We start from the raw sequence: 23,902 nt of genomic DNA on the forward strand, positions 1-23,902 counted from the left end.
ATCCACATAATTTCCCCCCCCCCCCCCTCCTCATGATGCCATCTATTTTGTGAAGTGCACCAGTCCCTCCTGCAGCAAAGCACCCCCACAACATTATGCTGCCACCCCCGTGCTTCACGGCTGGGATAGTGTTCTTCAGCTTGCAAGCCTCCCCCTTTTTTCTCCAACCATAACAACAGTCATTACGGACAAACAGTTTTATTTTTGTTTCATCAGACCAGAGGACATTTCTCCAAAAAGTACGATCTTTGTCCCCATGTGCAGTTGCAAACCGTAGTCTGGCTTTTTTATGGCGGTTTAGGAGCAGTGGCTTCTTCCTTGCTGAGCGGCCTTTCAGGTTATGTCGATATATAGGACTTGTTTTACTGTGGCTATAGATACTTTTGTAACTGTTTCCTCCAGCATCTTCACAAGGTCCTTTGCTGTAGTTCTGGGATTGATTTGTACTTTTCGCACCAAAGTACGTTGATCTCTAGGAGACAGAACTCGTCTCCTTCCTAAGCGGTATGACAGCTGCGTTGTCCCATGGTGTTTATACTTGCGTACTATTGTTTGTACATTTTGAACGTGGTACCTTCAGGTGTTTTGAAATTTCTCCCAAGGATGAACCAGACTTGTGGAGGTCTACAATTGTTTTTCAGAGGTCTTAGCTGATTTCTTTTGATTTTCCCATGATGTCAAGCAAAGAGGCACTGAGTTTGAAGGTAGGCCTTGAAATACATCCACAGGTACACCTCCAATTGACTCAAATGATGTCAATTAGCCTATCAGAAGCTTCTAAAGCCATGACATTATTTTCCAAGCTGTTTAAAAGGCACAGTCAACTTACTGCATGTAAACTTCTGACCGACTGGAATTGTGATACAGTGAATTATAAGTGAAATAATCTGTCTGTAAACAATTGTTGGAAAAATTACTTGTGTCATGCACAAAGTAGATGTCCTAACCGACTTGCCAAAACTATAGTTTGTTAACAAGAAATTTGTGGAGTGGTTGAAAAATGAGTTTTAGGTAAACTTCCGACTTCGACTGTATCTGTCAGTGCCTCTTAAACTCAGATTTATTGCCTGACCGAGGACACCCACTGACAGATATTTGAATTTCTTTTCAAACGGCGAAAGTCCAACCCAAACCACACAGATATAAATACCCTACTGTCTATCTGCAATCCATCCCACATCTCACCTCTGAAGGCCCCCTGGAATTCCAATAGAACCCTCTGCATGCATGACCACACACACACACACACTTACTTGCACTGTTGAGCTGATCTCGGCAGCAAAGCCTCCGGTGATTGGAGCCTCGTGACTGATAAGCAACCGTCCGGTCTTGGCCACCGACTGAAAAACACAACACACGCAGTCTGATCAATACAGTGTTGCATTACCCATAGACAAAATCTATGGTTACCTTACACATAATGTCTCTCCCCAGCCTGCCTGTGGTGTCTAAGGCAAGCATGTGGCAGACAACGAGACAAGCATTGTATTATGGTACCATGACAAATGTACAATGAGTTAGAGGGTGAACATGATTTGAGTACGCAAATACAGTTTGTAGCATGTTCTAACACTGGAGTTCACATCCTTTTACCCGGAGGGACCCCTATTTCACATTTGATACATTTTACTACAGTTAGTGCAGTCAGCCCATGAGTAACAATTCTTAACACAATGAATAGCTCCCCGGAGATAATACTCAAACACACACACACACACACCCCATTCTAACAGAATTTGTGTAGCATATGTGTGTGTGCACAAACGAGTGCAGTATTTTCCATAAGCGCTGGACTTTGCTTAAAATAGCCTCAGACTCATAGTTAGCCGGATACCTTTTCCACTTAATTTATTAACTAGGCTTCTTTTCATTTAAAAGTTTCAATTCGATAGCCAGAAAAGTCTGTATAGCCTTCTCCCAATAGAATGAACGACATGCATCTTCTAGTGATAGGACAGGCGCCTGTCAGTCATGACAGGGACACTGCTGGTTTGTCAGTGTGCTGTCTGTCCCCCTCTTGGTATCCGTGTTATTTTTGTGTGCGTTCTGGTTGGCTGCAGTTGAATTTCTTTTCACGGAGGAGGGAGATCCCATGGGACGTCCCATGTAACGTAAGTGGTAATGATGAGTTGAAATCCACGTAATTATTGTTCTGTGGCCCATTCATTTATTTTCTTTCGGCCTGTTTCAAAGGCTTACTATAGCCAGCCACAGAGTCGGGAACAGAGGCCATTTACTGTGGTTTGATTGACGACCGAACTGCAAGTGTTGACTAGTTTATAAAAGGTGTCGCAAATGACTGAATAAAGTCAATCTCCTATTTCCCTATGTTACTCATAAAATATACAATGTAGTTATACTGTATGTCCATGGTATCACATCCGGAGAAGCAAACCAAAGATAGTGTTTGTATTTTCCTAGGAAAGCCCATGTCGAGACGTGCCAGTGCCAGTGACCCGTCAGTGTAGCCTCCTGATGGGTTATTTGCGAACGAACGGCTCTTTTTGACCGGATCTTTCAGGTGAACGGAACCGAAACGGTGAGAGAGCCGCTCATTGGGCTCCCTCATTTGCATTTTGGTAGTCTACTACTGCTTTTTGGTAATTATCTGCAGATAAATTAGAAAACATTTGATGAAGATGTTGAATCCTCACGGCATGAACAATAGGTAGTGGAGAGAGAGCCTGATTCTGTTCCCAAAACATGATAAAAAGGAAAGATTGACCGTTATAAAAGCTAATGTTATGATATTTACAGTGCCTTCAGAAAGTATTCATACCCCTTGACTTATTCCATATTTTGCTGTGTTACAACCTGAATTAAAAATGGATTAAAGGGATTTTTTCTGGGTAAGTCTCTATAGTACAATATTTACCCATTATTCTTTGCAAAATTCATCAAGCGCTGTCAAATTGATTGTTGAACATTGCTAGACAACCACTTTCAAGTCTTGCCATAGATTTTCAAGAAGATTTAGGTCAAAACTTTAACTTGGCCACTCAGGAACATTCACTGTCTTCTTGGTAAGCAATTCTAATATAGATTTGACTTCGTGTTTTAGGTTATTGTCCTGCTAAAAGCTGAATTCATCCCCCAGTGTCTGGTGGAAAGCAGACTGAACCAGGTTTTCCTCTAGGATTTCCCCTGTGCTTAGCACCATTCCATTTCTTTTTTATCCTGAAACTCCCCCAGTCGTTAAAAAAATTACAAGCATACCCATAACATCACGCAGCCTGCACTATGCTTGAAAATATGGAGAAAGGTACTAAGTAATGTGTTGTATTGGATTTGCCCCAAACATAGCACTTTGCATTCAGGCTAGAAAGGGATTTGCTTTGCATCTTCTTTTCACTCTGTCAATTAGGTTAGTATTGTGGAGTAACTACAATGTTGTTGATCCATCCTCAGTTTAATGGGTGTGAGAGGGGAAAACTATGTAACCGTTTTAAAGTTACCATTGGCCTCATGGTGAAATCCCTGAGCGGTTTCCTTCCTCTCCGGCAACTGAGTTAGGAAGGATGACTGTATCTTTGTTGTGACTGAATGTATTGATATACCATCCAAATTGTAATTAATAACTTCACCATGCACAAAGGGATATTCAATGTCTGCTTTTATTATTCTTACCCATCTACCAATAGGTGCCTTTCTTTGCAAGGCATTGGAAAACCTCCCTGGTATTTGTGGTTGAATCTGTGTTTGAAATTCACTGCTCAACTGAAGGACCTTACTGGTGTGTGGGGTACAGAGATGAGATAGTCATTCAAAAATCATGTTAAACACTATTATTGCACACAGAGTCAATTTATTATGTGACTTTTGAAGCACATTTTTACTACTGAACGTATTTAGCCTTGCCATAGCTGACATTTCAGCTTTCACTTTTTATTAATTTGTAAACATTTCAAAAAGCATAATTCCACTTTGACACAGTGACACAAAACCTCAATTTAACCAATTTTAAATTCAGGCTGTAACACAACAAAATGTGAAAAAAGTCAAGGGGTGTGAATACTTTCTGAAGGCACTGTATATGGTATTATTAAATATATTGATGTAGGCCTAAAGATTTGATTAAAAAGTGTAGAAACTGGAGTAGTCAACTGTTGCATTCGGTCTAGCAAAGCCCATTTTTAGCACCCGTTTCATTCATACCTGTAGGTCTATTCCAGTGGAGGCTGATGTGAGGAGCTATAAAAGGATGGGCTCATTGTAATGGCTGGAATGGAATTAATGGAACTGAGTCAAACGTGATTTCCAAATGTTTGATGTGTTGGATAGCGTTCCATTGATTCCATTCCAGCCATTACAATGAGTCCGTCCTCCTATAGCTCCTCCCACCAGGCTCTGGTCTATTCATGGTTGCCTGACTTTGTATAAAACTGGGAGTGCAACAACCTGGCAGAGAGTTTGGTGGTCCTTCCCCTGACTTTTTTTTTATAGCATTTTCTTGCAATTGTATATTGTTTCTCAACAGGTAATCCATATTTACTAGACAGAAAGCAAACCTTTATTCTCAGTTTTTTTGCCACAATAAAGTAAATTGAAAGAGTAGACTAGATTTAGTATTTGCCACAGTAAATTACATTTGTACGACTAGTTTTTCTGACTAGATCACTAATCTACGCCTTTCCTCAAAGTCCCACCCACAGTGAGTGATTGACAGGTCTGGAACCCTACCAACTGACTCACAAACATCTTGCCCTGACAATCCCACCCACAGTGATCGATTGACAGGCCAAACTACTAAAGGGATAGTTCACCCAAATTACAAAAAGACATTGGTTTCCTTACCCTGAGTGTCCACAGCAGTAGAGCCAATACTATACATATTTGAAGAACAAACATCATTGTGACAATTAATATATTGCAGGACAACTGTAAATATGACTAATCTTAAGAGAAGACAGGATTAATGTTAAAAAAAGGTTATCTTATTTAGAAAATAGCCATGATCATATAAGCCTAGGCGATATCCAAAACTACTAACACATTGCATTCATACAGTTTCAGTAATTTTAAAGTCACGTCTTTCTTCTCAATACCATAACTAATTTTACAAATCTGGGAGGTTAAGTTGTTAAAGTATTCAATAATGTACCTGTTTATTTCGGACGGAATCAAGGCATTATAATGTACCAGAGGCCACCAAAATAGAACTCGTACTGCAAAAGAAATTCACTGGGGGCATACCCCCCCAGCCCAGAACTCCCTTGCTACGACATAATACACTGACACTGACAGTGTGTGTGTGGGATTAGTGGTGAAGTGCTGAAGGTGCTCTGTAAGGGGAGTGGGCGTATCACATACCACTGCTCTGCCATATCACTGTTCACAAGGGGGAATGAGACGGGGGTCTTAAACAGGGGGCTACTTATGTTATTGTGGGGTGACATCACTGTGTAGGGTAGTGTGAAACTCTATGCTATGGAAACATACAGGCTAGCTAAGCGGCCCTTTCATACTCCTAATTTTAAGACTCTTGTGCTTTCTTTCAGGGACTCTTGTCAATTGTTTCCATAAATTCATCAACCGAATAATTGCTTCTCATCAGAAACTGGGTCAGATCATATTTGGATTACAATTTCATTATCTAATTGACTAGATAAGATACAACCTTTCAAAAACACAAGGTTCAAAGTATTGTGCAAATCTCACAAAGCTCAACAAAGGACTATATCAGGGGTTGGAACATTTTCAGGGAGCAGAACCAAAAAACTGTAAATATATATATTTTTTTCAAGGAACAGAATCAGAACTTGGAACAAAGGTGATCCATACTGTTCCGGAACAGAACCGTTACTTTAAAAGCTTGGGAAACAAAAAAAAAAACGCAACAAAGCGCCTATGCAAAGCTCTGTCATTTAGAACATCATTCAAATGTCTGCCTACAAGCTGAACATCTTTGCCAGTGTGTGTGCGCGTGCGTTTAGGCTACCTGACCCTCCGAAGCATAGGCTACTGTACTGTTGTACATGCATGATTCAGAAGATAGGAAGAGAGATTTGAAATTAGTTAGAGAAGGATGAACATTTGTCAATGCTAGTTAGGGATACTATAGACCTAGTTATCACGTTTCACATTGGATTTATTAACTACAAAAAGGTAAGACGTGTTTTTAATTCTGGTGCCGCTCTGCACACACAAGCTTCTTAGCTAGCTAGCTAGGTAGCTAGCTCGCTTAAGCTTGTTAGCCAGTTAGCTCAAACGGACATTCAAAGTTCCTCCATAGAAGACACTCCTCCTAGATAGAATTATGTGAGCCTAATTCAAATAATGCAGGTCATAACAAGATGCCCAGTGCTTCAAGCCTCTTTTCAACACTCTCCCCCTTTCACCACCCGCAAAATTGCTGTCGCATCTTGCACCATAGGATAAACTTGTCTGTCCATCATGCATGTAAACAACTAGCTTGCCTGCTCTATCCGCACTGACTGGTAAAGTAATTTAATTAGTTAAATGTAAAAAAAAAAAAAAAAATGTAAATCCACAAGTTAAAAAAGGAATGATATAAACCGTTACTTCTTGTGGCTCGAACCAGTTCAGAATTTTATTTTGCTGGTTGAAACAGTGGAATGGAATGACCAGTATGTGTGCATGACCAGGCTTTGTTTGCATGGCCAGGCTTTGTGTGGTATGGATGTTGGAGAGCAGTAGGATGTGTTCTTTTGAAATGCTATTGGGGTTTGATTTAGGCTGGTAGGCAACGAGCTGGATGACATGCTGAGAGGCTGTTCATCTGGCTTTACTGTAAACCCTACTTTACAGCAGCAGCAGCAGGACGAAGAATAGGTTGCGGTGGAGGAGGAAGATGCAACAGACCACAGCGTATAACTAACACTATCGTATAGTCTGATCTCATCCAAACCTCGTCTGTCTCTCCTTAACTCCATCGTCTCCAAATCACATCGCTCCATCCTCAATAGATTATATCCCTACTCTTGATTAGGAGACAAATACCGGTATAGCAATTATAATTGACGGAAGTACAGTTAGCTACTCCATCAATCCAGGCTGTAAAAATCTGCTAGTGTTGTGTGGTAGTAATGCACTGGTTCAGTGTTTCTATTGGATTGTGCAGCCCTGAGTTACAGCTATGAGTGGAGAGAAATTCCTTCTTCGGTTTGGAATGAGAATATTGTTTCCACAGAAATAATGAACTACACAGACAAAGCTGTGATTCTCTCATTCCCCTATACAAGAGGGTCTACTGCAGGCATGTGACACTGCAACTAGAACAGACATGAGGCAAATTATCATCTGGCTCCTCCACCTTCTAAATCCTTTGGCAAGTTAACTCCCAATGTATCACAACATGCCCTATCTGCAATACCTTTGAGTAAGCACCGCAGCTTATATACAGCGTCATTTTTCATTTGGTGTGGAGACTCCTGACCTCACTCAAAACCTACTCTAGACATACGCAACACATGGATATAGAAAGATACAAAAATATAGCTTCATTTGCTACTACACCAAAGGACCACAGATACAGTATCAGAACCAAAAGCGTTGCTGATGTTAAAGAGGCTGGTTGAGTGTTTGTTTACGTCGCTGGGGTCCCTGGTTTGGTTGCGACACACTGACTCGGTCAGAGACCACATACTAATATACGGATCTCACCATGACAGTCTCCAGAGTCAACCTATTGGAAGAATGCCTGCTTTGCCAGCCATGGCATTTCTAGGTATGGCACTACGGTTGAGAGTAGGACTGTCCAATCACTTATATTGTGTGATCAGGAAGAAAAAAAATTGGACCATCCCTTTAAAATAATAATTTCCATTATATTTGTATCCTCGTCTACTGAGCTTGAGTAACTGACTACCAGGTGAAATACCTTAAAAATACATTTTCACATAAAAAAAACCCACAGCACCGCAGGCTATATCATTTTGCTATAAAGGGTTAGAAATTGGGAGAACCAGAGGGTAACGGTGCCTTGCTAAAATGTAACGCAGATAGCAAATCAGGCAAGGGGTGAGAGAGGGCACCAATATCATGGTGTGACACGTTACGGAATATGACTCACAGGTAGATGAATAAGTGAGGCTACCCCCCAATTCCCTGCAGCTAAATTGACACCAGTCCCCCTGCTTGTTGTCACACACGCAGACAGAGAGAGAGAGATTGTGTTTAAATAAGCGTTTCACTTCACCCCTAAACACTAGGGGCTGCCTCTACCTCAGTGCCAGGAGTAGAGCTGCATACCATACTCCAACACAAGCACATTCTTCAGATGCTTCTGACAAAGGCAGCAGCGCTGTTATTTCAATATCGTGAGATAGAATTTCACCCCTCGGGGGCCAGGGAATCGAATGACCCATTTAGTAATCACACTCCAAATGCCTTCTGCACTAATAGGTGGGACGGTGGTTTGGGAAAGCCTGTCCCTTGCCGACGGGTATTCTGATGTGTGATTGTGACTGATTCCAGTGCATGCTGTGACAATAATGGACAAGACAAAATGTAGCTATTCACGTCTGGCCCACACTGCAGGGGTATTGCTGAATGTAAAGCAGGGGTGCCCAAAATGTTGGACTATGTGGGCTAAATAGGAATATGAGAACCAGGTGAGGCTTGGGCCAAGATTATGTGAGATCACACTCTTAATAATAGTCACAAATGTAATAAAATAAACACTATCAGATTCAAACTGAGGAGTATTCCAGTTCCCAGATCTCTTGCCTCAAATGCTAGATCATACCCAGCAATCTTTTGTTATGAAGAAACTGACATTTTATTGTGAGCTCGACCGTTTAAAGCTATAATCACTGCTTATGTGTTTGGATAAAGACTTTGTGGGACAGATAAAAAACTATGGAGAAGAAACAGCTTCTCTACTTTTCCCTCAACCTCTCAAATACGTCCGACTGTCTTCTTTCAGTCTGTCCATTTTCCTTCTACCTGGTCTCTGTCTTGTGTCTTCTACTTGCTCGCCCGCCCGCAGCTTCCATCCGCCCGCGGCTTCCGTCCGTCCGCCCGCCAGCCCCCCGTCGGTCCCCCGCCTGCGTCTTCCGTCTGTCTGCGCCTGCCTGCGTCTACTGTCTGTCCCGTGCCTTCCGCCCCGCCGGTCCCCCGCCGATACCCCGCCTGTCGGTTGGTCCCCCCGCCGGTCGGTCGGTCTTCCGCCTGCCCGCGTCTTCCGCCGGCCCACCCGGTCGGTCCCCCGCCTGTCTGCCTGCGTCTTCCGTCTGTCTGCCCTGCCTGCGTCTTCCGTCTGCCTGCGCCCGCCTGCCCGCATCCTCCGCCGGCCCGCCGGGCTGCCCGCCAGCCAGCCCGCGTCTTCCGTCTGCCTGCGCCCGCCAGCCCGCGCCCGCGTCTTCCGTCTGCCTGCGCCCGCCAGCCCGCGCCCGCGTCTTCCGTCTGCCTGTGCCAGCCAGCCCGCGTCTTCCGTCTGCGGCGCCAGCCAGCCCGCGTCTTCCGTCTGCGGCGCCAGCCAGCCCGCGTCTTCCGTCTGCGGCGCCAGCCAGCCCGCGTCTTCCGTCTGCGGCGCCAGCCAGCCCGCGTCTTCCGTCTGCGGCGCCAGCCAGCCCGCGTCTTCCGTCTGCGGCGCCAGCCAGCCCGCGTCTTCCGTCTGCTGCGCCAGCCAGCCCGCGTCTTCCGTCTGCTGCGCCAGCCAGCCCGCGTCTTCCGTCTGCTGCGCCAGCCAGCCCGCGTCTTCCGTCTGCTGCGCCAGCCAGCCCGCGTCTTCCGTCTGCTGCGCCAGCCAGCCCGCGTCTTCCGTCTGCTGCGCCAGCCAGCCCGCGTCTTCCATCTGCCTGCGCCCGCCAGCCCGCGCCCGCGTCTTCCGTCTGTCTGTGCCAGCCAGCCCGCGTCTTCCGTCTGCTGCGTCAGCCAGCCCGCGTCTTCCGTCTGCCTGCGCCTACAGCCCCGCCTGCACGCGCCATCCGCCCTGCCGGTCGCCCCCCCCCCCCCGCCCCGCCCCGCCTGTTGGTCCGCCCCCCACCTGTCGGTCGGTCTTCCGCCTGCCCGCGCCTGCCCGCGTCTTCCGCCGGCCCACCCGGTCGGTCCCCCGCCTGTCTGCCTGCGTCTTCCGTCTGTCTGCACCTGTCTGCGCCTGTGTCTTCTGTCTGTCCCGCGCCTTCCGCCCTGCCGATACCCCGCCTGTTGGTCAGTCCCCCCGCCGGTCGGTCTTCCGCCTGCCCGCATCCTCCGCCGGCCCTTCCGTCTGCCAGCCCGCGTCTTCCGTCTGCCTGCGCCCGCCAGCCCACGTCTTCCGTCTGCCTGCGCCATCCGCCCTACCGGTCGACCCCCCCCCCCCCCACCCCCACCTGTCGGTCCGCCCCCCCGTCGGTCGGTCCGCCCCCCGCCGGTCGGTCGGTCGGTCGGTCGGTCCGCCCCCCCCCTCCCCGCCGGTTGGTCCGCCCGCCCGCCCCCCGCCGGTCGGTCCGCCCGCCTTCCTGCGCCAACCCGCGTCTTCCGTCTGCCTGCGCCAGCCCGCGTCTTCCGTCTGCCTGCGCGCGCCTTCCGCCCTGCCGGTCCGTCGTTCTGCCCCTGAACAAGGCAGTTAAGCCACTGTTCCTAGACTGTCATTGGAAATAAGAATTTGTTCTTAACTGACTTGCCTAGTTAAATAAAATAAAAATAAGCTGAGGTCTGACAGCAGCCGCCATGGTATTTGCCCTTTTTTAAAAGCGTTGTGTGCCAGACAATGAGAGAGCGAGACAGACGGGACACTGATAAATGGAATACGAAGAAAAGGCAGGGACGGGCCGGCCGGCGGGGTACAGACCCACCGGCCGGCCTAGCAACCTTTCGGTTACTAGTCCAATGCTCTAACCACTAGGCTACCTGCCGCCCCAAATACTGCTGACCGCAACACTGGCACTGTCCAACTCACTCATCTCAAATCACTGCCTCACCCAGGGGACAGGGATGGGCCAGACACTTTTCTTGGACACACAATGGCAGTAGTGTACTAATTTACTCAAACATAGTAATTGTGGCCGGACCTTTAACCCTGACTCTTCCTCTTCAGAGGAGCCAGTGACCCTTTCTCAGTAGCACACTACCTATTTATTTCACTCATCAAAACCAGTCTTTCATGTTGGTGAACATGGACCCAATGTCGTAATGTCAAGTTGCCTTATATAGGACAGTGGTGGAGCCACAGCAGAGGGCCCAAATATGAGCAGTAGGTTTTTTCCACATGAGAATTATACGCTTGGAGCAATGAGAGCACACAAACATGCCATGAATCTCACTGTACACTCCAGCCTGACAAAAACAGGCATGCATACTGACAGGAGGCTTTTATTGCTACGATTTAACGTGTGTGTGTGTGTGTGTGTGTGTGTGTGTGTGTGTGTGTGTGTGTGAGAGAAGACAGAGAAGGAGAGGGCGATGAGGAGGAGAGGAAGAGTGGATTAGAGTGGGTGTGATGCGTGTAATCGAGACTCAAGTAGAGCTTTCAAAAACCTCGGAGACGATGAGTACGGAGCTAGGAGGCTGCACGATAAATCTCTCCTCCGCCTCCTATATGAAAGAGTAACGCGTGAGAAGAGGAAGACCAGAAGGTAAATGGGGGAAATATGGAGAAATCTAAATAAGAGGAAAAAAAGCGTGAGAGAGGAGAGGGAAAGGAAGGGAAATCTGAGAAAAGCGATGAAAGGCAGAAATGGATGGAGGAGTGTAGAAGGTAGGCAGAGTTGGGTGGATGGTGAGAACCCAGAGTCAGTCGGGTGGATGGGGGGGTGAGCAGAAAAGAGGAGAGCATGGAGAGAGTCAGAGTGGTGTATGGTGGGAAAGAGGTTAATGTCCTCTCGGGAAAATATGGAAGACTTAAAAGAAAGGGATGAAAGGGGAGAGAGGAGGGGGAAGGAAGGGAAGGCAGAAAGAAGAGATGACCGAAAGAGGGTGGCAAGAGAGCGTGAGAAAATAGAAATGGAATTGAATGGATGTCCATTGTAGTCATTCTATTTCAATAGGTGGGACAGAGGGGTTAATGTCCACTCTGGGTCTGTCGCGTCGCAGTCCCGGCCTGGGAGTAGGAAGGTCCTGGCCATCGTGTGGCGACAGTGGTGGCTGCACTTTACTGCTCATTGTGCTGCAGGGCTGTCATTAACCCGGGCCCGCTCGCTGGAGAGGGAATGTCATGTTTACAGGCGTTCCCATACACACCCAACATAATGAGCAGCGCTCAGCTTCACTCTACTCTGCCTTGGAGTCCCAGGCCATGCAGCCTACGCTCGTCCCAACCACACTACCACCAACCAACATGCAGCCAGCCCAGCCAGTTAACCCAGTAGCACAGCCTTCAGGCCTGTGCCCACTCAGTCCAACTCTGCCTCAGGGTCACTGGGTCCACTCATATAGAAACGGTTGTAGGCTAAAATTCCTCTTTTGAATAGAAACTTGCCAGGAAATCAATTGTTGCAGTTGAACCTCGACTGACTGACAGTTCTATTATTGCCCAAGACCTGCCAATATTGCAACTCCACACGCTACACCTTTTCTGATTTCAGTTCAATCGATTTCCTGGCTGCTTTGAAAATCTTCAGAAGCCGATATTGACGTCTGCAGAAAAGCAAAATGAAAGAGACACAAAGTACAACCTCAAACTGATCATGGACTCTCACTCTGTAGGACTATATGCAGTCAGAAAAGCAAACAAACAGAAGAAATCAATGTCTTTCATATTGGCAAAAGTCCAACACAATAAGTTCTATATATTAGGAGAAACATTTTATAAAATGTACAAGTGAGATCTAGCCTATACTTCACATGGCTAAGAAAGTACAGAAATAATCAGGGTTGACAACAAAATCCAGCACACACGCTACAGAGCACCTGCAAGAAGCTCCCAGCGTTTTCCCCAACCCTTCTCTTCCACAGGGCACTCCGTCAAAACCCCGGGACAAGAAGTGAAGATGGTGAACCCTGCAACCAGCGAGGAGTTGTGACCCCTTTGGGCTTTGAGTTGCCCTGCCCACCCTGTAATCGCCGCCGCCGGGTCCTAACTCACACCGCCGCCTTGAGATCGCAATGACAAATGGTAGTCGCGGCGCAGTTTCACTTGTTATTCAGTCCTTTTAAGTGGCGCTGCACAATTAGCGAGAGGGGTGAGTGGGAGGCCAGTTAAAGCACAGAGAGTGGGAGGAAAATGTCTCAGGCACTGGGCCCTTGTACAAGCCTGCCTACAGAGAGAGGAGTCAAGACACCAGGGGAGACCTCAGACAGAAATAACTCCCGACATCCCATAAAGGCCCATTAAACCCAATTACACTACCTTTCTGCCCTTAAACCATAACACCATCAACAACTCGGAGCACAGACCATAGGACTTGACGAACAGCTCTGATAGGGCATGAGCAGTGGTCTGTAAACGTTGGGAAATGTAACAAAAGGGGGAGTTTAACTTGTGCCATATGATCACATTCTCTGTAGCCGATGTGAGTAAGACCATTAAACAGGTTAACATTCTCAAGGCAGCAGGGCCAGACGGATTACCAGGACGCGTGCTTAGAGCATGCGCAGACCAGCTGGCAAGTGTCTTCACTGACATTTTCAACATCTCTCGGACCCAGTCTAATACCTACGTATTTCAAGCAAACCACCATAGTTCCTATGCCTAAGAATGCCAAGGTAACCTGTCAGAATGACTACCGCCTCATAGCACGAAATGCTTTGAAAGGCTGGTCATAGCTCACAGTTCCCTCAAAGCTCATTACTAAGCTAAGGACCCGGGGACTAAACACCTCCCGTTGCATCTGGATCCTGGACTTCCTGAGGGGCTGCCCCCAGGTGGTAAGGGTAGGTAACAACACATCTGCCACACTGATCCTCAACACGGGGGCCCCTCAGGGGTGCATGCCCAATCCTATCCAGTACTCCCTGTTCACCCATGACTGCATGGCCCAGCACGACTCCAACACCATCATTAAGTTTGCCAACGACAAAAGTGGTAGGGCTGATCACTGACAACGATGAGACAGCCTATAGGGAGGAGTTCAGAGACCTGGCAGTGTGGTGATCAAGACAAAGGATAAGATTGTGGACTACAGGAAAGGGCGGACCGAGCATGCCCCCATTCTCATCTACAGGGCTATAGTGGAGCAGGTTGAGAGATTTAAGTTCCTAGGGTGTCCACATCACCAACAAAGTATCATGGTCCAAACACACCAAGACAGTCGTGAAGAGGGCACGACAATGCCTATTCCCCCTCAGGAGACTGAAAAGATTGGGCATGGGTCCTCAGATCCTCAAAAAGTCCTACAGCTGCACCATCGAGAGCATCCTGACCAGTTACAACACCGCCTGGTATGGCAACTGCTCGGCCTCTGACCGTAAGGCACTACAGAGCATAGTGCGTACGGCCCAGTACATCACTAGGGTCAAGCTTCCTGCCATCAGGACCTCTATGCCAGGCAGTGTCAGAGAAAGGACCTAAAAATTGCCAGACTCCAGCCACCCTAGTCATAGACTGTTCTCTCTGCTACCGCACAGCAAGTGGTACCGGAGCACCAAGTCTAGGTCTAAAAGGCTTCTTAACAGCTTCTACCCCCAAGCTATGAGACTCCTTAACAGCTAATCAAATGGCTACCTGGACTATTTGCATTGTTCCCCACCCCCATTTTTACGCTGCTGCTACTCTGTTTATTATCTATGCATAATCACTTTACCTCTACCTACATGTACATACTACCTCGACTAACCTGTGCCCCCTGCACCGGTACCCCCTGTATATAGCCTTGCTACTGCTAATTTTATTGTTGCTCTTTAATTATTTGCTATTTTTCGATTTTCTTATTTATTTATTTTAGTAAATAGTTGAACAATTAAGGGCTTGCAAGTAAGCATTTCACTGTAAGGTCTATCTATACCTGTTGTATTCGGCGCATGTGACAATTTTATTTGAAGGTCCCATTGAAGGTCCCATGTTAAGCAACAGAGCATTCCCTCCCTGTCTCGCTCCCTCTCTCTGAGGCCGTGCTGGACCCTGGATCCCAGTACCATCCTCATGACTAACAGCCCTGTCTCTCTCACTATTCTCACTCTTTCCACTCAGGCCTGCTGCTACCAGTCCATACTCCAAGCTGACCTTAATGATCTTAATCTGTCCAGACCCTTATCCAATAGTTTCCTATCGCCGAGTGGAAAACTGACGACCCAGCAGCCCATCAAATGTTAAGTGGCTTAAGCTTTCACAGGTCCAATCTCAAGAGAACACCATCAGCCCCTGCTGTAAGTGCTGGTTGTGCCAACAAAAACAGGGAAAACACAGCAGTGGAATTGGTGGCTCATTATTGACCAGGCCTATTCTCCATCACTGTGTGTGTGTGTGTGTGTGTGTGTATATGTGTGCATCTTTCCCAATGTGTGCATCTGTAAGGTGCCAATGGCTGTGCATCACTCACTTCTATACAGTAGGGTTGTCTCACAGCACCCACACTGACTGTACGTCATGTCAACCCTGACCGTAAGCTTCCTCAGTGGCCAGTTAGACCACTTTAGATTCAAATCTGAATTCCTCCGGGAAAAAGCGCCTCCAAAGAAAGGATAAAGAGCCCCCTTGTTCCTCTCACCCTTTTTTTAATGCCTCTGTGTGGATTTAGAAAATGTGAGCCTGGCCTCCGCTAGAAGGTGACACAGGGAGGAATTCTAGAAATCTCCAGTGCCGAGGAGAGGAATGTAGAACGCTGGCTGCAGCCTGGAAAGTCAATGGGAAAGCAGTGCGAATGAGTGACAGAGAGAGGAGGAAAAGGTGATGAGAGAGAGCCTGAATGAAGAGAAGCAGATCAAGAGACACCATATTAATCTCACAAACAGTGTTGAAACAAAGGCAGTAAAAATATAAAATCAACAAATGGGCTTAATATAACATTATGGATACAACTTTATTTCACCTGAATAAGTCCCTGTAGTGTGAAAAACTCCTCACCAGTCCACCACAGGCCTATGCCTCTGGCAGTGTCGGGTTACACCATAATTTCACCGGGCAGCAAGCGATAGAGCCACCACCGAAAAACAACCATGAGTCATTTTCCACTGATATAACCCGAAACATCACCACAGTAAGGACACATGACTGGCCAATAAACACGCAATCCCACTAGGCCAGACCAGAGCACTGTGTTAATATTGTAATTACAGACATTGGCTTCAACAATAAATATGTATCAGCCAGCCCCAAAACTACTGGGCTCTTTCTTCGTGTGACATTTTCTCTAGTGATTGTTTCCAGGGCCTTTCGGCCTATGACGGACCAAAGATATAAGTGCGAACCAGTAAGCAGATACAGGCTCTAACCTTGGGCCTGCCAGGGGAGAGCGTCTGCTAATCATTAGCTGCCAGCTGGATTAGCAAAACAAACTAAAAGCTGGTCACATAACCGGATATCCCAGATCCACTCAATGTACGTGAATAATGCTCATACTGGACACAGGGCATTTAAACTCAGCTGCTCTTCAGAAGCAAAAAAGGACACAAAATGGGAAATAACTCAGAAGCTAAAAGACCTGTAGGACATAGCCATGACTTTCGAGTTGAAGACTCCATCAGATTGGCCCTCTCAGGGGCCGGACCCATAGGAACCAAATATCCGGCTTTGCATGCCAATTCTGACCGTGCGCCTGGGACCACAGGTCTCTGAACAACAGGAGTTGTCACAGGTCCCCACCTAAAAAACGAATGAGCTCTGTGAACCAAGGTTGCTTGGGCGAACGAGGAGCCACAAGAAATCAAAAACAAGCTCTCCAGGCACAACCAGCTCCACGGGGGGAAATGCGTAAAGGAGGGGCCGAGGATACTGGTGCACCAGTGCATCCGTTTCCAACGAAGCGCTCAGGTCTTTGAGAGAAACAGACACAAAGCTAAAAGACCTGTAGGACATAGCCATGACTTTCGAGTTGAAGACTCCATCAGATTGGCCCTCTTCGTGATGTGTAAAGATCTACGTTGGCCCTGCCGAATATTCCACATATCTGGGAGACCACCCAGGGAGAGAGAAGGCCCCCCCGGTTAGAAGATCTGTACAAGAGTTGAGGCAACTGGGGAAGCGAGAGCATGTGCGCACTGCTCCACAGCAATGGGAAGACCGAGTCCCTCACAGTCTGTTGATGTATGCCACTACCGCCATGAACATTGCCGGTTCTGACCAGCACAAGCCGGCCCGACAAAGGTGGGAGGAAGTGCCTGAGCGCCATTTATGATAGGAGCTTTAGGTAATTCATATGCAGTGTACTCCGTGCCACTGTCCATAACCCCCGAATTGAGTTGCCATCGTACAGTGCAACCCACCCTCGGCGTGGGAGGGGGTTGACGTGATCACCCTGCGGTGTACAACTGAACCCATGGGAGCCCACTGACAATAAATTAGCCTGTAGGCCCGACGTGGTCACCCAAAGAGATTGGTTTAAGCTGTGAGATGGGACTAGGTGAGCAACTAGCACTCAGCACAGGAAAGGCTACAACAATAGCTCTTGGGGAAGCCATCATCCCCAGTAGGCGTAGGCACTGGCAAAAAAGCACTGCGTGATGCAGCTGAAATTAGGCTAATCAGAGCCAGAATCTGGACACACCCAATGGATCGAAAAGAGTGATTCGTGTGCGAGTCTCATTGGAGAATGGAATGCGGTGAGATTAAGTCTGACAGCTTTTTTCTGGTTTCCTATCAAGCCTAGAGACTGAGTAAGGGACACCAGCTTGTACAGTACCAGTCAAAAGTTTAGACACACCTACTCATTCCAGGGTTTTTCTATATTTTTACTATTTTCTATATTTTAGACATCAAAACTATGAAATAACATATGGAATTATGTAGTACCCCAAAAAAGTGTTAAACAAATCAAAATATATGTTATATTTGAGATTCTTCAAAGTAGCCACCCTTGATGACCGCTTTGCACACTCTTGGCATTCTCTCAACCAGCTTCATGAGGTAGTCACCTGGAATGCATTTCAATTAACAGGTGTGTCTTAATTTGTGGAATATCTTTCCTTCTTAATGCGTTTGAGCCAAATCAGTTGTGTTGTGACAAGGTAGGGGTGGTCTTCCGGTCCGGAGCGAGCAGTCGCACTTCGCTTCGCTCCACAGGTAATATTACACTTCATTACATTACAACGGTTTGGTTTGTTTGATCTGAGCAATTTTTCTTAGCTATCAAAGATAATTGTGTAGTTTAGAGTAATTAGAGTAATTATCGAGGCTAGCTATTTTTCGTCCTCCTAACGTAGTCAACACTGCTAGCTGCTAGCTAGTCAACACTGCTAGCTAGCCAACTTCTACCGACTAGCAGCACTGAACGACTTGATTAGTGTAGTGTTAGTTAGCTAGCTACATAGTTGTCTTTGCATCTAAGATAATTGTGTAGTTTAGAGTAATTATCGAGGTTAGCTATCCAGCCGCGACGCGACGCCTTGTCCAGACTCCAGACTTAGTCAACACAACTAGTCATCAAACCCACTGCTAGCTAGTAGGTTTGCTAGCTAGCCAACCGTTACCGACTAGCAGCACTGTAGATACTAATACATTACAACGGAACGATTTGACTAGTGCAGTGTTAGCTAGCTAGCTACATAGTTGTCTTTGTCATAGGTTGATAATTGTGTAGTTTAGTAATTATCGAGGTTAGCTAGCCAGCTATTTCCGTCCCCCGCGACGCCATTGTTCCATACCTAGCCAACTATTACCGACGAGCAGCATTGTAGAAACTAAATACATTACAAAGGAACGTCTTGATTAGTGTTATGTTAGCTAGCTACAAAGTTGCTTTTGTATCATGACAAGGTGTAGTACTGAAACTAATCAAGGTTACCTAGCCAGCTACACGTTCAAACAAAGTCAACAACGCAGCCACTGCTAGCTAGCCTACTCCACCAGCCAGCAGTACTGTATCATTTTCGTCATTTTAGTCAATAAGATTTTCGCAACGTAAGCTTAACTTTCTGAACATTCGAGACGTGTAGTCCACTTGTCATTCCAATCTCCTTTGCATTAGCGTAGCCTCTTCTGTAGCTTGTCAACTATGTGTCTGTCTATCCCTGTTCTCTCCCCTCTGCACAGGCCATACAAACGCTTCACACCGCGTGGCCGCTGCAACTCTAACCTGGTGGTCCCAGCGCGCACGACCCACGTGGAGTTCCAGGTCTCCGGCAGCCTCTGGAACTGCCGGTCTGCGGCCAACAAGGCTGAGTTCATCTCAGCCTATGCTACCCTCCAGTCCCTAGACTTCCTGGCGCTGACGGAAACATGGATTACCACAGATAACACTGCTACTCCTACTGCTCTCTCCTCGTCTGCCCACGTGTTCTCGCATACCCCTAGAGCATCGAGCCAGCGGGGTGGTGGCACTGGAATCCTCATCTCTCCCAAGTGGACATTCTCTCTTTCTCCCCTGACCCATCTGTCTATCTCCTCATTTGAATTCCATGCTGTCACAGTTACCAGCCCTTTCAAGCTTAACAACCTTATCATTTATCGCCCTCCAGGTTCCCTTGGAGAGTTCATCAATGAGCTTGACGCCTTGATAAGTTCCTTTCCTGAGGATGGCTCACCTCTCACAGTTCTGGGTGACTTTAATCTCCCCACGTCTACCTTTGACTCATTCCTCTCTGCCTCCTTCTTTCCACTCCTCTCCTCTTTTGACCTCACCCTCTCACCTTCCCCCCCTACTCACAAGGCAGGCAATACGCTTGACCTCATCTTTACTAGATGCTGTTCTTCCACTAATCTCATTGCAACTCCCCTCCAAGTCTCCGACCACTACCTTGTGTCCTTTTCCCTCTCGCTCTCATCCAACACTTCTCACTCTGCCCCTACTCGGATGGTATTGCGCCGTGCCAACCTTCGCTCTCTCTCTCCCGCTACTCTCTCCTCTTCCATCCTATCATCTCTTCCCTCTGCTCAAACCTTCTCCAACCTATCTCCTGATTCTGCCTCCTCAACCCTCCTCTCCTCCCTTTCTGCATCCTTTGATTTTCTCTGTCCCCTATCCTCCAGGCCGGCTCGGTCCTCCCCTCCTGCTCCGTGGCTCGACGACTCACTGCGAGCTCACAGAACAGGGCTCCGGGCAGCCGAGCGGAAATGGAGGAAAACTCGCCTCCCTGCGGACCTGGCATCCTTTCACTCCCTCCTCTCTACATTTTCCTCTTCTGTCTCTGCTGCTAAAGCCACTTTCTACCACTCTAAATTCCAAGCATCTGCCTCTAACCCTAGGAAGCTCTTTGCTACCTTCTCCTCCCTCCTGAATCCTCCTCCCCCTCCCCCCCCTCCTCCCTCTCTGCGGATGACTTCGTCAACCATTTTGAAAAGAAGGTTGATGACATCCGATCCTCGTTTGCTAAGTCAAACGACACCGCTGGTCCTGCTCACACTGCCCTACCCTGTGCTTTGACCTCTTTCTCCCCTCTCTCTCCAGATGAAATCTTGCGTCTTGTGACGGCCGGCCGCCCAACAACCTGCCCACTTGACCCTATCCCCTCCTCTCTTCTCCAGACCATTTCCGGAGACCTTCTCCCCTACCTCACCTCGCTCATCAACTCATCCTTGACCGCTGGCTACGTCCCTTCCGTCTTCAAGAGAGCAAGAGTTGCACCCCTTCTGAAAAAACCTACACTCCATTCGTCCGATGTCAACAACTACAGACCAGTATCCCTTCTTTCTTTTCTCTCCAAAACTCTTGAACGTGCCGTCCTTGGCCAGCTCTCCTGCTATCTCTCTCAGAATTACCTTCTTGATCCTAATCAGTCAGGTTTCAAGACTGGGCATTCAACTGAGACTGCTCTTCTCTGTGTCACGGAGGCTCTCCGCACTGCTAAAGCTAATTTTCTCTCCTCTGCTTTCATCCTTCTAGACCTATCTGCTGCCTTTGATACTGTGAACCATCAGATCCTCCTCTCCACCCTCTCCGAGCTGGGCATCTCCGGCGCGGCCCACGCTTGGATTGCGTCCTACCTGACAGGTCGCTCCTACCAGGTGGCGTGGCGAGAATTTGTCTCCGCACCACGTGCTCTCACCACTGGTGTCCCCCAGGGCTCTGTTCTAGGCCCTCTCCTATTCTCACTATACACCAAGTCACTTGGCTCTGTCATATCCTCACATGGTCTCTCCTATCATTGCTATGCAGACGACACACAATTCATCTTCTCCTTTCCCCCTTCTGATAACCAGGTGGCGAATCGCATCTCTGCATGTCTGGCAGACATATCAGTGTGGATGACGGATCACCACCTCAAGCTGAACCTCGGCAAGACGGAGCTGCTCTTCCTCCCGGGGAAGGACTGCCCGTTCCATGATCTCGCCATCACGGTTGACAACTCCCTTGTGTCCTCCTCCCAGAGTGCTAAGAACCTTGGCGTGACCCTGGACAACACCCTGTCGTTCTCCACTAACATCAAGGCGGTGACCCGATTCTGTAGGTTCATGCTCTACAACATTCGCAGAGTACGACCCTGCCTCACACAGGAAGCGGCGCAGGTCCTAGTCCAGGCACTTGTCATCTCCCGTCTGGATTACTGCAACTCGCTGTTGGCTGGGCTCCCTGCCTGTGCCATTAAACCCCTACAACTCATCCAGAACGCCGCAGCCCGTCTGGTGTTCAACCTTCCCAAGTTCTCTCACGTCACCCCGCTCCTCCGCTCTCTCCACTGGCTTCCAGTTGAAGCTCGCATCCGCTACAAGTCCATGGTGCTTGCCTACGGAGCTGTGAGGGGAACGGCACCTCCGTACCTTCAGGCTCTGATCAGGCCCTACACCCAAACAAGGGCACTGCGTTCATCCACCTCTGGCCTGCTCGCCTCCCTACCTCTGAGGAAGCACAGTTCCCGCTCAGCCCAGTCAAAACTGTTCGCTGCTCTGGCACCCCAATGGTGGAACAAGCTCCCTCACGATGCCAGGACAGCGGAGTCAATCACCACCTTCCGGAGACACCTGAAACCCCACCTCTTTAAGGAATACCTGGGATAGGATAAAGTAATCCTTCTAACCCCCCCCTAAAAGATTTATATGCACTATTGTAAAGTGGTTGTTCCACTGGATATCATAAGGTGAATGCACCAATTTGTAAGTCGCTCTGGATAAGAGCGTCTGCTAAATGACTTAAATGTAATGTAATGTAATGTATACAGAACGTAGTCCTATATTATGGCAACAAGTTTTGATGTCTTCACTATTATTCTACAGTGTAGAAAATAGTACAAATAAAGAAAAACCCTTGAATGAGTAGCTGTTCTAAAACTTTTGACCGGTAGTGTACCTCTGCTGCAGAGGATAAGTTCTTTAGAGTCAACTGCACCTCCCATTGCAGCCCAAATAAATGCTTCAGAGAGTTCAAGTAACAGAACTCTCAACATCAACTGTTCAGAGGAGACTACGTGAATCAGGCCTTCATGGTCGAATTGCTGCCAAGAAACCACTTTGTTTAACACTTTTTTGGTTACTACATGATTCCATGTGTTATTTCATAGTGTTGATGTCGTCACTATTATTCTACAATGTAAATAATTGTGCAAATTAAGAAAAACCCTTGAATAAGTAGATGTGTCCAAACTTTTGCCTGGTACTGTATGTGTGTGTGTGTGTGTAACACCGCTTGCCCCCAGCCAGTCAACTGTAATAACCGGCAGCTTGTGAGTATTCTGAATTCATAGACTGAGTACTTTCTGAAGACACCTACAGTGCCTTCAGAAAGTATTCATACCCCTTAACTTATTCCACTTTGTTGTGTTACAGCCTGAATTTAAAATATATTAAATATTTGTTTCTCTCATCTATCTACACACACACCCCCATAATGACAAAGTGAAAACATGTTTTTAGAAATGCTACAAATACAGAAATATATAATTTACATAAGTATTCACACCCGAGTCAGCGATTATAGTTGAGTCTTTATGAGCTTTCAATACCTGGATTAGAGGTCGACCGATTGTGATTTTTCAACACTGATACCGATCGGACCATTTCTCTCTCTGTGTGTGTGTGTGTGTGTGTGTGTGTGTGTGTGTGTGTGTGTGTGTGTGTGTGTGTGTGTGATATATATATATATCACACACACACACACACACACACACACACATAATAATGCCAATTAAAAATTATGACAATTTTAACTTAATATAATACATCAATAAAATCAATTTAGCCTCAAATAAATAATTAAACATGTTCAATTTGTTTAAATAACGCAAAAACACAGTGTTGAAGAAGTAAAAGTGCAATATGTGCCATGTAAAAAAGCTAACGTTTAAGTTCCTTGCTCAGAACATGAGAACATATTAAAGCCGGTGGTTCCCTTTAACATGAGTCTTCAATACTCCCAGTTAAGAAGTTTTAAGTTGTAGTTATTCTAGGAATTATGACGTGTCGACTATTTATCTCTATACCATTTGTATTTCATATACCTTTGACTATTGGATGTTGTTATAGGCACGTTATTATTGCCAGCCTAATCTCTGGAGTTGATAGGCTTGAAGGCATAAACAGTGCTGTGCATCAAGCATTGCTAAGAGCTCCTGGCAAATGCTGTAAAGTGCTGTTTGAATGGAATGCTTACGAGCCTGCTGCTGCCTACCACCGCTCAGTCAGACTGCTCTATCAAATATCAAATCAGACTTAATTATAATATAATAAACACACAGAAATACGAGCCTTGGTCATTAATACTGTATAGTACGGATACTATCATTTCGAAAAAAAAAAGTTTATTCTTTCAGTGAAATACGGAACTGTTCTGTATTTTATAGAACGGTTGGCAACCTTAAGTCTAAATGTTGCTGTTACAGTGCACAACCTTCAATGTTATGTCATAATTATGGAAAATGTTGGCAAGTTAATTATGGTCTTTGTTAGGAAGAAATGGTCTTCACACAGTTCACAATGAGTAAAGCGGCCCATAATGCTGCATATACCCTGACTCTGCTTGCACTGAACGCAAAAGAAGTGCCACAATTTCCCTAGCTT

At 46.8% G+C, this 23,902-nt stretch overlaps 1 protein-coding gene across 1 annotated transcript in view; it reads right to left on the reverse strand.

The window, feature by feature from the left end:
- LOC115175927 (2-oxoisovalerate dehydrogenase subunit beta, mitochondrial) overlaps positions 1-23,902 on the reverse strand; it is a 96,201-nt gene that overhangs the window by 19,857 nt on the left and 52,442 nt on the right. Inside the window, exon 9 of the mRNA XM_029735578.1 lies at positions 1,254-1,340. Coding sequence (XP_029591438.1) covers positions 1,254-1,340 — 87 coding nt within the window. The remainder of the gene's footprint in view (positions 1-1,253; positions 1,341-23,902) is intronic.

This window comes from Salmo trutta, chromosome 3 (assembly GCF_901001165.1).
Source record: "Salmo trutta chromosome 3, fSalTru1.1, whole genome shotgun sequence".
NCBI lineage: Eukaryota > Metazoa > Chordata > Actinopteri > Salmoniformes > Salmonidae > Salmo > Salmo trutta.